Source organism: Vigna umbellata, chromosome 1 (assembly GCF_029865625.1).
Source record: "Vigna umbellata cultivar VRB3 chromosome 1, Vumbellata_1.0, whole genome shotgun sequence".
NCBI lineage: Eukaryota > Viridiplantae > Streptophyta > Magnoliopsida > Fabales > Fabaceae > Vigna > Vigna umbellata.
Window position 1 is genome coordinate 54,102,268 of NC_142165.1, and position 14,613 is coordinate 54,116,880.

Consider the following 14,613-nt stretch of genomic DNA (forward strand, 5'->3'; position numbering starts at 1 on the left):
CATTTGAGAAATTTCCCAAGAATATGAATAGCTTTTCCGTTCTGTCGTTTTCATACCAATAAATTAAACCAAAGTGTCCGTTATTAGCACAAAAATTGGTACATCTAATACATGCTTTGTTTGGAAAACACTATGATGTCATACATACATACATTGTATATATATAAACACACACACACTCACGTATATGAATCACCAAGGGAGAATTTGGTCATAGCAGAGACAAAAAGGGACGAAAAACCTTATCAGAAGATAAGTCCCCATCGCCTACCATTAAAATAAATCCCACCTGTCAAAGGAAAGGCTAAATAGTGTTGTTCCAATGCTCAAGACCAGCACTGTCAATTCAGTGCCATTTCCACATCTTACACCAACCAATTTTTCATCCATGCCAAAGCATAGTATTAGTTAAAAGACATTTGTTTCAGTCCTTTAAATGCACTTCCCTCTAAAGTAGTGGATATCCCACCAAACAATAGTACAACTGTCACTTGAGGGTATCATGTAATGTTATCTTCTGATACCCCAAATGAAAAAAAAAATGTTTTATTTCTTTGTGCTCTCTAATAAAATGTACATGTGTCAGTGAATGAACACCCTAGCCGAAAATTACTATCATCTACATATCTACGAATTAAAACTATGTGACAATATAACAGAGGATGCATAGACACGGCATGGGAGAACGTTCAAGTTGCCACCTGCTGTAATCGAGGCCAAGCAATTTCATCATCATTTGTATATCCCAGAGAAAGGAAGTCAGCACAATTCTTCCAACAACCATGGTTATATGGGTTTCTGAATCGCCCATCAGGTCCACGAAGATAATCATAGCGGGAAGAATTTGCTAGTTCATTTGTGGTCACATTTCGAGCAATCTGCATTACAATATATAAACACGAAAAACTTTCCAGTTATCTTAAAGGTGTTAGAGTACAGAAAGTAAGAAGCTGAATATTAGAGATAAGTTGAGATAAGTTGCTCAACTGAAGGAATGATGAAAACTAATAAGAAAAAATACCATTAGCGTATATCCTTATGCTCTAGATTGAGGAGTGTTATAATAATAGAACTAAGGAGATGATCCTATATAATCAGAAATATATAGATTATATATGTATTATTAGGAACTTTTTTATTTATTCCTGTATCATATATATAATATTAGAGGATATCAAATCTCCTCTATTTATTATATTGATTCCCTTTTCTCAATATAAACAAAGCCCCCATGCTATGTCAAAAACAGACTGTTTCAGCTCAATGTTTCTCTCTGCCCTAGTCTAACAGAAGCAACGCATGCTGGCAATAAATAAATAATCAAAGAAGCTGAGGCAGAGAAATATAGTCGTTTCTGGGAGAATTGAGCCTGTGGAGGTTTTTCCTATTATTTGTGGTAAGCTACCAGGTTTGATCAGAAAGTATTGTCATTCTAACAAAAGGAGGTTATTTTGCCTTCTTGGAAGATGTTTATTAATATATATTTATAAATAATTCTTCCCAGTAATTTTCCCTAATATATTTGCACATACAGATCTAAATTATTATTTGCGGAGAGGGAATGAGCAATCACCATGGAAGTCTGCGTTATTGTTAATGTTGTAGCCGCAATGAAAACAACTGCGTCCATCACCAAAAACACAACTAAACCTGGATGTTGTACTAATATATAATGGATCCATGTTTCTCCTGCCAGTAATGTTGGTGTAGATGTCCAAATTCCTGACATAGAAAACAAGGCTGTTATATATTTCAAGTGAAAATATAAATTATGCAGTTTTAAGTATGTAGAATAGTGCATAAGAGTTCTTCAAGACATACTTTGAACTGCAACGGCACCAGAAACGGAAGAAGTCAAAGTTCCCAGACAGATTAAAATAAAGAAATCCCTTTTGTTCCTCTGCAAGATCCATACCAAGTATGAAAATAAAGCTTGAAGAATATAGACTGAGGAAAAGAAGAAAAACAGCTCTTGATTTGACCAGAAAGTCAAGAAGGACATCTTATTTCCAAATCAAATGTATTGATGAATGAAAGAATTTTGTTGATTTATCACATTGCCATATATTGTGATTAGAACTGAAAATAAAAGAAATTCATCATAAAAATGCACTTTTGATTTCGTGGGTAACAATTCAGATAGCACAAAACCCCCTACCTTTCCAACACAGTTAGATATCCATGGACAATGGTGGTCGAACTGTTCCACACATCGCTTACAAGTAGGGCAATGCTTAGATCGTACAGGTCTTATTATCTGATGATACAATTTGAGAAACCCTGATAAGTGATAACTTATTCTGAGAATATAATAAAGTAAAACATAAATGCATGTGAAATGTCAAAATTAGACACTTTAAATGCTACAAAGAAAAAATATACTACAAAGAATATCATGTAAACCTTGCAGGTAGGGCAAAGTTGAGACCAATTTCCTGTCCAAACAGAGGAACTATTCAGATCAATATTCAATAAAGGATCCTGCAAAATATAAAACATAAAACTAAGATTTTACAACATAAAGAAAAGTAAATGAGCCTATATTAAAGTAAGGCATGATTCATATTAAACATAAAATCATATTTTTCTAGCCAGTGCTCTAGTGAAATCTAAGGAAGTTGCATGAAGTCGAGTGTGTTCCCTCACATGCAACACAATTCAAGTGACACGTACATTGTCTGCTGAAATAAAACCAAGTAATTTCTATGAAACACATGATACCAAAGTTACAATAAATGTAGTATAATAGCAATAGCAATACGCATATGTTTATGTTCCCCACTTACTACCACGATGCCATTAATAAAAAAGGAGGACCCATGAAATGATAGTTTCCATTTATACAATCTGTTTTGCAGGTACAAGTCTTTTCCTCAAAACAATCATCACTCAAAAGCAATATTGAATGAAACAAAAGCTACAAATGGACTGCATACCTCAGTATCACTTTGAGTACCCAAGTCTCCCAGCCGTTTTATATAACCAGGATCTTTGCTGCATAAGATTGAAGTAACATTAAATAAAGTAGTGTTGAATGAAATTTTAGAATTGAACTCCAAAATCTTATTTTCTTTTTTGAGAATTCAGTAGTCAGGACACGTTATCATGTTTAATAATACATATATAGCAAACATATATTTTGGTATCATGAATATGAACAGCAAATACAAGATAAAAAAAATAACACAATATATGACAACAAAACTGTAGAAGCATTTCCGAAATTCAGACCCGGTCAAAGTTATAAAAGAATGTATACTATCAATGAACATTTAGCGATTTTGCATTCAATAGAATTTCCATATTCTTATGTTCATTTTTTTACATACTGACTCCTAATTTCCATCAATTCTTATGTTGCTAACCTGGCTTCAGTCAACATTGTCAAAATCGGTCCTCTCAAGTCATTGGCTCAATTCACTCGTATCAAGTATAGAATAAAATACATGAGTAGCATCACATGCTCACAAAGGTGTGTGCTTGCCAACTTCTCATTCATCTTCGTGTTACCTCTCTAGTAGGAAAACAATGTGTGCGTTCTTGTCTCAATTCAAGAACATTGTTAACGAGCTCACTAGTGTAGGAAATTAGTGCCAAACGAAAAACATGTTGATGTGATTATGGAAGGACTAGTGCAAGATTATGCACTAGTAATTTAAGTTATTGAAAGCCAGTTCAAGACACCTCCAGCTGTTGAAGTTGAGTTGAGCGTGAATTCCAATAGGTTCCGAAAAAATAGTTCTCTTCCTTTTTCAACTACAATCAAGGTTATGAACTCTCTAACTCATCCAATTCAGGTGATGTTGTTGGACAATGTGGTGGCTCTAATGGTGGATATGCTGGCGATGGTGGTAGTCATGGTGGATATGGAGATCGAGGTGGCAGTAATGGTGGCTGCCATGATGGTTCTGGAAGAGGTTGTACAAGACATTTTTGTGAACTTCCAAAATGAAATTTGCTTCAAGTATCGTCACATTTCCAATATTTGCTTTTATAGAACTAATGGAAATTATCAAGAACCCAAATTGAGATACTAATGCCAACTCAACTACTCCTAGTGTTATGCTTCCTAAGGATTCTTCAAGGTGCCACTAACTCTACATGAATCCCTAACTCAGGTGCATATTTCCATGTTACTAGTGAGCCTAAAATTTTACATCAATTAAGTCAATTTGATGGCCCAGACCACATTTTTATTGCAAATGGTCAAGGTTTGCATATTAATGGCTTTGTTTCTCCTCTCTTCTGTCTCCCATTAACTCGGATACTTCGATTAAACTAAACAATTCAAAAAAGGCAAGGTTAGGCTTCAAAAAAGGTGGCCTAAACAGACAAAAGCATTGTCTAGCTCGTTTGACCTGATAGCCCATACAGGCCAAGGTTGGGTTGGCCCACTAATCGCTTGGCACATGTTATAATAATTTTACTTTTCTATTTTAAGTTGCTTGTTGTAGGTATGTGCCATGCTGCTTTTAGGAAAAGAAAACCCTAAACTATTATTTTTCATCTTCCTCACATTGCAAGAGCACACCACACCTCTTTCTTCTTCCCCACCCACTCCTTCCTCACAACATAGCACCCAGTCCTCCTCTTCTATTTCATCACATTCTTTTCCTCGTCATCATACCCTCCTAGCTATTGCACCCTCCTCACCATCTTCAAGCCAAGTACCCCTGACTCCGTGCATGATATTTTTGGACTATATGTTGCGTTTGTATTTATGTAACTGTTTTGTTGTTTGTTGTCTTTCTTGGTTGTTTGGCTTTGAGTTCAACTATTGGAAGTAAACATGTTTATATTCCCACAGCACTCATTGCTCATCACTGAGTACTTTGCTATGTCATCAGATGTCAAATAGTCACCCTAAAAATCCCTACATGATGCAAGCCACAAATCAATAACCAGACAGAAAAATAAGAGTTCAAATAAAAGTAATCAATTATATGATAGAAAACCTCAAATGAATAAGGTCTATAGTAAGAGGACTTTGTTGAACATCAGGGGGAATCAATGCCTTAAAGGCATTACTCAATGTAACAAAACATTTACCACATTTAGTTACCACTAGAGGGACGATTGTTATAGAAAGGAGTGAGGGAAACCAGTAGAGGTGGGGATATCAAGTATTTTTGGAATTCATTGGAGGAGAATGTTTCAGGTCTTTAAGGTATCTACTGTCTGTTCATTCTACATCATACAAGAATCAGATTGATCTTTACAAGGATTTCAGGAGGGTTCCAATCAATAAATTCATATTTTTTTTCTTACAGTTTGTCTGGTCCAGTGCTATCTGTGATTTCTTGGTAAATTTAATAAGCAGACTGACAAACAGAAATGGTTATTCTACAATTCTTCTTCAGCGACTGCTTTCAACATGACTTGAACACAAGAAAATGAAACACTGGTCAATTTTTGGTCCTAAAGTCTCAGCTGAGTTCCTATAGAATTTTATTGGTCAATTTTTGGTCCTAAAGTCACAGTAGAAGGCATACAACATGACACAAATACAAAGAAAGTACATGTGTTTATATCACCATATCAAAAACCCAAACAGAAAGAATACATGAAAACAAGATTACCTACCTACTACACCTATAAAACATAATCAGGGCAGCAGCTTCTAGGGAAAGTGCTGTCCATGCCCAAAGTCCAGCAGTAGCAGTAATCTTTCCAAGGTTAGGAGCTGGCATTAGTGGAAAAGATTCATTGAAGTTGAGTCATCACAAAAAGCTCAAGTAACAATTAATGAGTGCAAATGTGTGGATGTTGCAAATTGGTGTACAAGTTGAGTACCAGCGATAACTGAGTTGATGAAGAGGATCAGGAGAAAGATCATAATACACAATAAGATGGGAGCATAACCAATATCTGTCACCACCCCACGGCAAAGTTTCCCTTTCCAGTTGTTGCTATGAGCCCGTTGTTGATTTGACTGCAAAAGTGTAACACTAATCAGTTATAAAGCCAATAAATGTATAACTGCATAAATAAAGTGCAACAAGTCACCGGTGCAGGTGCACTTTTAAGAAGTAAAATTTGACGGTTTAAGGTAAGAGCATAGTTGCTCTCAAATTAATTTGTCGATTTCAAATATATAAAACATACTCCTATCGTTCACAAAACTAACTTCAGATGTGTAAAGAAACTCAAAGTGCCACTATGGTTAAATGCTCTGTCAGTCAAGTGTATACAAAAGTATTAAATAAGAAAAAAGAAAAAGGAATCATAGAACTTACAACCAAAAGAAAAAGGAACAAAAAAAATATAGAAGTCAACAAAATTGAGAATGCAGAGAGAGGGGTTCAAAACTTCAAATGTTGACATAAATGAGAGATAAATGCTGTCACATGAAGAGAAAAGAGATTTGGGAGCTTAAAGAAAAACCAAATTGGGCTTTTCCTCATCTAGGCTCAACTCGCAAAGTTGTGGGTCTGCAACTCAAAAAGGGGTAAAAGCAACAAAAACCTTTTTTCTAAACCAGGTTGCAAAAGTCCAACATGGAACTTCCGGCCCAAATTAGCTGGGGAGGGCCGATCCCACATGTTTATCAGTTTTCTGGATGATCCCAATCTTATCCTACTAGACAGCAATGTTGTTAACTTAAGATACAACTTGGGATGGGGATGGGGATGAAAAGATGTAACCAAGATGGTAAGATCTTACGTTAATTATATACATATGTACCATATATGCATAAAGAAACAACAAATATAAAAACAATAACCTCTTCTAAATTACAACATTAAACAAACTTAAATCTAAAATTCATATTCATATAAAGTGGATTTTAAACTTAACTCAACTTCACAAAACCGATTTGTAAGGTGAAATTTGTATCCACCTATACTATAATTTGATCATATCTTTAGTTAATGTAGAATTCTAACACACACTCGATCGACATCTCAAGCATGGAAATAGATATTTATGGATTGTCCAATAATGGCCCAATAAAGTAGAATAGGTTCTAATAGCATCTTAGAAAGTGGACTTTAAAACTATCTCAACCTACTTATACGCTATAACTTGATAATATCTTTAGTCGATATGGAATCTCCAACAGTAACCGCAGTAATATACATTCAGCAATAACTATAATATAATATGATGATCATTAATAATAAAAGATAAAGAGAAACACTTAGGACCATTCGAAAGAGAATAATTATATAATATAAATATAACCATTTTAAATGTCATAGTCTGATTCCAAGAATAATTATAATTATATATGATATGCTTAGGCCCATTTGTAACAAAATAAATACAGTTATCTCCATTCCAAAAAAGGTAAATCAGAGAAGAGATAAGAGGACAGATGAACAGAAAACGCAATTTGATTCAAAAACCAGCATAGGGAGAAACAAATCAGAGAAGCATGAGAAGCAGTGGCAAAGTCTCACTTTATACAACTTAGTTTGCAAAACAAAGTTTGCCAACAGAGGCCCAATCAGCAGTGGCCTAGGGCATAGGCAGCAATAGCAGTGCAGGGTGAAGCTCCAACACACCAACTGAAGGAGAAGAAGCCTGCCAACAATAAGGGCAAGTCGGAAAGGAAATGGATGTGAAACAAAACTGAAATGAACTGATTTTAGGGTTTTCAAAATGGGTGTTTTGGCCCAGCTTCTAACTTGCTGGAGATCAATGATCCATGATTGCACATTGAAAATTGCAATCGTACTTGTGAACAATATAAGCAACAATTAGGCAAACAGAAGGATGTGTGGCACATAGGATTACATGATTTCATAAGTGAATTGTGACTTTATCCTGCTTGGACTCAAGCATGGAATAGGAGAAGCAGCAGAAATCATACACAGGATTGTGCATTAACATTACCATTACTTCTACATGACTTACAAGTCTATAAGACTACTAAATGCATACTTTCAATATAACTTACAAAACATTCCTTTTTTAAGATTCAAAAGAACCTGAATATTAAAAAAATAACTAGTACCCTGATCGGTATAGTGATTTGACTTAATGCTCATTGAATTAGTTGTATAAGCACTCATGTGTATATTAAGAGGAAATTTGGATATATTGTTTTCATAAGCTGTCCTAGAATGCATATTAAAATAAGTTGTATCAGCGTATCATAATCTATTTTCACAGCTATTTAGATTTTGAATAGAGATATGACAATATAATCCTTACTTAGAAGGTTTAAGCCGTCTTCACTTACAATCCAATTCTGTATACTTGAGACAGGCCCCAAAGTCCAAATAGTAAAATTTGTACATCCTCTAGATGTCTATTCCTACACATGCAGGGGTATTGTCCTTGGGTAACCCACATTTGTCCATGCTCTGGATGTCTAGTCTCAGGCATGTGGGGGTGTCATCCCAAAATCTACATAGACTAAAATATAGCCTCTATTAGTCCTTCATAGGCTAGGATGTCCTCGGCTTACCAGCTTTGTAGAATTAATCCTAAGCCCAAATTCTAAGAATAAGTCCTCTCAAATACTTATGCAAGCACTTATTAAAAGATAAATCCAAATAAATTACAAATAAACTCTAACAAAGACACCCTAAATATTAAAACCACCTAATATCTAATAATTAGTAGGTGAGCTTTTAACAAAAACAAATGTCTCAACAATACTTAATTGGAAAGCAATTCAATATTACCATAAATATTAGAGATTGTTATTCAGTTTAAACAATTACCACATTCTTTGTCAAATTTTGGATGTTACCTTCATGTAAAATAACCTCTTCTTTTTTCCCTTGATTGCTTATCCATGTTTTAGAAAACACAGAGAAAATATTTTGAAGAATTAATTGTGTCACTTGAGTTTACAAAAACATAAAACAGGTTTGTTAATTAACTACAAAAAGCTATTCCAGTATTTTGAAAAAACAGCTTAAGAATTTGGAACAGTTGGCTAATGAAATGGTATTGAAGTCATCATCAGCATGCTATCTAGTTTTCCCCTAATTAATTTTAAAATAAAACTGTTAATTGCAGCACTTTCAAGCACCTCGCAAAACTAAATTTGAAAATGCTTATTAATTACTACAAGTCCCGTCAAGAATGTTAGTAACATGTTGCACAACCAACAGCCTCATTAATATAATGTTACGTACAAGGAAAGGAGCGACATGTCGATGACCTTTATCATATGCAAGTTGTACAGGGGTGTGTCCAGCATTGTCCTTCACCGTCAATTCTTCCTTTGTGCCTGCATGTACAAGCACAGCGCATGCCTCTGCATGTCCTCTTAATGCAGCCCAGTGCAACGGTGTACAGCCTAAAACCAGTTTTATTGAGTATCATCACGAAAAAGAAAAAATATCAACACAACTATAACAAAATGAAAAAATCAACCTGTTTAGAAAGTATTACCAAAAAGATTTAATCTATTGTAATAATGAAAAATAGTAGTCAACTTCTATGACTTATTTGTCAAATGTCAAACAAAGTCTAAGATATCAACAAAAGAACTAAAATATATACCCCAAACAAAGTCTTGAAACTATAGGCAGGTCTCAAGCCTCTTAGATTTCAAATAGACTAGTCCAGCATCCAAACCCAATGAAACAGTAACATCAAGACCATGAAATCATTGTGTACATTGTATGCATAGTAATACATAATAATAATAATAATAATTAAAGCTTTTTCAATCAAATATAGTATTATTCATGAATCATGCAAACTTGTTTAGTACTCATTACCAAAAACATAATCACATATAACATGCAGACCCACCTAAGTGATGGCTCATCACAGCATATTATAGAATGACTTCAAGTATGTTTATGCTTAGTATGAGAGTCTATGTTGAACTGTTTTTTACCATACTTAAAACTAGAGGGACGAGATACCCCATGGTATAAGGAATACATAATTGGAGAACTTATAAAAATTGTTAGGAAATTAAGTGCTGACTAGCCATACCATCTTTATCTTGTCTTCCTTGGCATGCATCTCTAAATAGAAGCAATCTTATTGTGTCAGCAAATCCCTTATATGCGGCCCTGGACAAGAGAATTAAGAAGTAAAAAAAACGAAGGAAAAAACTCAACTTCTTCTATGGATTTGCTGAATATGCAACCATAATTATTAGAAAAAATCAAATCATTTAGGGTGAGCTTCAACAAATTGGACACAACATATTACATACCTAAGGTACTTCAAAACTCTTCAAAGTGCAAGGAAACATTTCATAGGTCAAAATACTCCATAAAAATAATTAGTTTACAGGAAAATATACAGTTTATCCCAAAGCATAATCTGCATTATGTAGATTTTAACCAATTTTATGAGTGCATTAAAAGCAAAAGAAAGATGCAAATTTTGGACCATGACATTGACAACCAAGTCATTGTCAAAATACGGTTTCTTCATTGTACATAGCAATCAAAAGCTTCAAGGCGTACCAGTGAAGAGGACTCCTTCCATCATTATCAGGCACATCAAAATCCGCATGGTACTTTACTACAATGTGATTTAAGAAAGATGTCTGACCATATTGTGCAGCAACATGAACTGCCTGCAGAAACCATTTAATTATGAAAATAGTGCAACAGTAGAAACATTTAAACAGGTAGTAGGCAGAATAAGTCCAGGGTTTTCCTTATACAGGAAGAGGTGCCAATCAATCTCACACAGTAACCCATGGGCTTACCTATTATGTACCGGTCTACCAATAGAGTTTATGGACACCAATTATTAGACGATAATTAAAATATAGATAGCTTTTAGTAATCATTAAAAGTAACTTTTTAATAATTGATTTTATTCTTATTGGCAAAATATAAGTCAATTTCATAGGCTAAACTCGGCTTTCTTTTTTTTACCTAAATATATATTGTTTAATAACTAAAACACCAAAGCTTATGTTTTAAAAAAAAAATTATAACTTCAATCAGTTAATTGGATGAAATACTGATACTTAGAAATTCGAATATGAAATAATAAAGTATAAAATTCTTTATAGAGTTGCTATTCAGCCCTTTAGATTTGGATATGGAAAGTTAACATTAGAAAACAGAGACCGAGAGTTGAAAAAAGGTCAATAATTCAAATTAGAAGATGAATTTGGATGCAATAATTTAAAATGTTAAAATACCCAATCCACGCCTCCCAGATTACTGAAAACATGTAAATTCTGCTGAAACTATTCATTGATACAAATATTGACAACTATGCAAGAGTACACAACCAAGGGAAGACAATACCCGGTATCCATTTATGTCAGCAGCTCCAATCTGAGCACCATTCTCCACAAGCACATCAGCAGCCGCAGTTGAACCACGAACTGCTGCCCAATGCAATGCTGTTTGTTGCATGCTGTCTTTAGCATTCACATCCGCTCCATGCTTCATAACAAGTACAGTTCAATTTAAAACACGCTCAACTAAGTGTTCTGAAAACGATTAATTTCTTGAACGACACATAACCACTCTAAGAAGAAAAATCGAAACTTGCTGCAATGAAGCCGAAACCAACTTAAATTCAAAAAGTAAAAATGAAACGCCCAATTTTCCATTCAAATAAAATAAGGGGAATAATATCGAATGTACCTGAATGAGATAGTGCGCAATGTCATGAAAGTTGTTAAGCGAGGCCCATTGAAGAGCGTAATAGCCACTAACATCGGGAACCGAGACGGAGGCACCGTGTTGTTCGACGAAGGTTCTCAGTTTGTTGAAGTCGCCGTGAGCAGAGGCGGTGAAGACGTCGAGGATAAGAGGCTGGTCGTTGGGTTTGGAGACCGACGATGATGATGATACCACCTCGATCTCCGAGGAAGCCATGGATAGGGTGAAGGAAATTGACTGTTAGGGTTGGAAAAGGTGAAGAATAAATGGGTTAATAGGTTGTAATTGAGAAAGAGAGAACGAATGAATTCGTGTTCCTCCCTCCCTCTCTTCGTCTTTTCCTTCTATTTCCTGATTCTTCAACATTAACAATAGTCCCTTACTATACACGACAACAAAAGAAGATGTCTCTTTCTCGTTTATTTTTATTTTTTAAATTATAATACATAAGTATTAACTTTTTAAAGGCTAAAATATTATTTTTGTGCTTTCTTTCTACTATTTCATTTTGATCTTTTTTATTTTAAAATTCTTAATTTGGACTTTACTTCACAACATTATACCGTCTATGCTATCCTCCGTCGCTCTAATAATATACTCATTTATTAGTTTTTTTCCTAAAAAGTATTTGTGTTTTGGGTTTCTCAAATATCAAATTTTTTATATTGCACTAACTCCCTAAAAAGTATTTAAGTCTTTTTGGTTTCTCAAATATCAAATATTTATATTTCACTATCTCCTATATAATATTTTTGTTAGTTTTTTTTTCTTATGTGATTAATGGATTGTCAGATAGGTTTCATGTGATTACAATTATACTTCTTTATAACTTCAATCAATTAATTAAGTTTTCATGTCATTACGGTTATACAATTATACACTGTGTATAATTCTTTGTACACTCCATGGCCATAGGGTTTGGTTGGACTTAATTTACTTTAGTAAAGTTGGAAGCTTTATTTACGAACAAATTTATGTGGGAATTGTTTTTGTTTTTTTATCTTTTAAGTTTTGATTTTTGGTACAAAGACTTGGTTATTACTGGGATCCATCTTTCTATTAGTGTTATTTTATTCAGGTTTTCGTAGGTAGAGGTGACAAAAAGGATTAAATTTTATGGGCTAATTTTTTTTTCTCCCTACACCACTCCACATTATTTCCTGCACTACCACACTTTTCTAAAATTCCAAAATTATCCTTTATATTTTAAAATATCCTACACCTCACTTTTTTTCTTTAACGGATGTCGACATCCGTTGCAAAAAAAATTCTTTAACAGATGTGATGATGTGGTCACATCCGTTGAGGATTTCTTTTTCTTTTTTTTTTTAGTTTTTAGTTTATTAATTTATTGTATTTTAAATTAATATAAAATTATTATTTAATTTTCTAAAATTTATTACGTAATTATATATTAATTAATTTTATTTTATTTAATAAAATAATTATTATTAATTTAATTTATATATTATTATTTAAATAACTATTTAAATATTTTTATAAATCTATTTAAATGGATGTGCCATTGTGACGACGACATCTGTTGAGGTTTTTCTTTTTTTTAGTTTTTAGTTTATTAATTTATTGTATCTTAAATTAATATATAAATATTATTTAATTTCTTTGAAAATTTATTATGTAACTATATATAAATTAATTTTATTTTATTTAATAAAATAATTATTATTAATTTAATTTATGTATTATTATTTAAATAACTATTTAAATATTTTTTATAAATCTACTTAAACGGATGTGGCGACATCTGTTGAGATTTTTTTCTTTTTTTAGTTTTTAGTTTATTAATTTATTGTATTTTAAATTAATATATAAATACTATTTAATTTTTTTAAAATTTATTACGTAATTATATATAAATTAATTTTATTTTATTTAATAAAATAATTATTATTAACTTAATTTATGTATTATTATTTAATAAACTATTTAAATATGTTTTATAAAATTACTTAAACAGATGTGTCACATCTGTTAACGGATGTGGCCACATCCGTTAAGGTTTTCTTTTTTTTAAATAAAAACAATAAACTAAAATATAAAATATATAAACGGATGTCAACATTTGTTGAAGGTGAAACGGATGTTGACATCCGTTTTATAGCAAGGGCAAATTAGGTATGGGGTGATGCAAGGAGCATTTGATGGTAGTGGAGAGAGTAACACTCTTTCTTTAACTCTGACAATTTGACACAAATTCTATATTCAATTTGATATCATTAAAAAACTAAATATAAGAAACTCATCATCACCTTTTTGAAAAGTTAATATGAAAGCTCGACATTATTATAAAAAAACTAAATATAAAGAACTTATCATCATCTAGTCTAGCAAGTCAGTCCGCCTAGCCCAACAGTTGCATTTTAATCTACTTTCAGCATTTGTTTAAGGATTTTGAATATGTATAGAAGTTGCATGTTACCAGAAAATGTTAAAGCAATTGTATAAATATTTTTGTAATTGTATATATATTTTTGTGTTGAATGAATATGTGATCAATAAATATGATTTTTCTTTTAAGTGAAATTTTGTTTTTTATTTTAAATGTATGCTTTTTATTTAGTAAATATGTCATATATTAGGTCTAAGTTTGATTGTATATCACTATAAAAAATATTAATATTACCGACGGATTTTTACCGACGGATAAATATTTGTCGATATATTTTAATTTTCGACGGAATTACCGACGGTCTTTTTATCTTTTTTACCGACGGTCAAAAGCCTTCGATAAGGCCATCGGTAAGTGAAATGCACATTACTGACGAATTTACAGAAGGCTTTTGGTCGTCGATAAAAATAGCGAGAATTTTCCCGCCCATTATTTCGCTTGATGACATTACCGACAGATTTACCAAAGGCTTCTGACCGTCGGTAAAAAAACAGAAATTTGCGACCCCAGTTTCGCATCCAGTGCCAATATATGTGGCAACGACCGCCGCTGCTCTCATTTCTCTCCATCTCAGTGTAATACTTCTCCCTATCGTTGCTATCCACCGTCGCTGCTCTCCACCATCGCTGCTCTCCACCACCGCTGCTC

General features: G+C 33.1%; 1 protein-coding gene across 1 annotated transcript; it reads right to left on the bottom strand.

Moving 5' to 3' along the window:
• Positions 1–219: 219 nt before the first annotated feature.
• LOC148205758 (putative protein S-acyltransferase 23) lies at positions 220–11,911 on the bottom strand. Its single transcript, XM_088103772.1, has 13 exons — positions 11,538–11,911; positions 11,193–11,333; positions 10,392–10,504; positions 9,910–9,989; positions 9,096–9,259; positions 5,794–5,932; positions 5,584–5,683; positions 2,937–2,994; positions 2,404–2,481; positions 2,159–2,257; positions 1,822–1,900; positions 1,574–1,722; positions 220–878 (listed from the first exon to the last, which is right to left on the bottom strand). The coding sequence occupies exons 1-13, from the start codon at positions 11,769–11,771 to the stop codon at positions 690–692; spliced, it is 1,623 nt and encodes a 540-aa protein (XP_087959898.1). The 5' UTR covers positions 11,772–11,911; the 3' UTR covers positions 220–689.
• Between the last annotated feature and the right edge of the window lie 2,702 nt (positions 11,912–14,613).

Coding starts and splice junctions, on each gene's coding strand:
- LOC148205758 (XM_088103772.1), bottom strand. CDS start 11,771: ATGGCTTCCTCGGAGATCGAGGTGGTATCATCATCATCGTCGGTCTCC. Junction 9,260..9,909: donor AGGAAGACAAGATAAAGATG/GTATGGCTAGTC, acceptor AACTGGTTTTAG/GCTGTACACCGTTGCACTGG. Junction 879..1,573: donor CAATAACGCAGACTTCCATG/GTGATTGCTCAT, acceptor ATTGTAATGCAG/ATTGCTCGAAATGTGACCAC.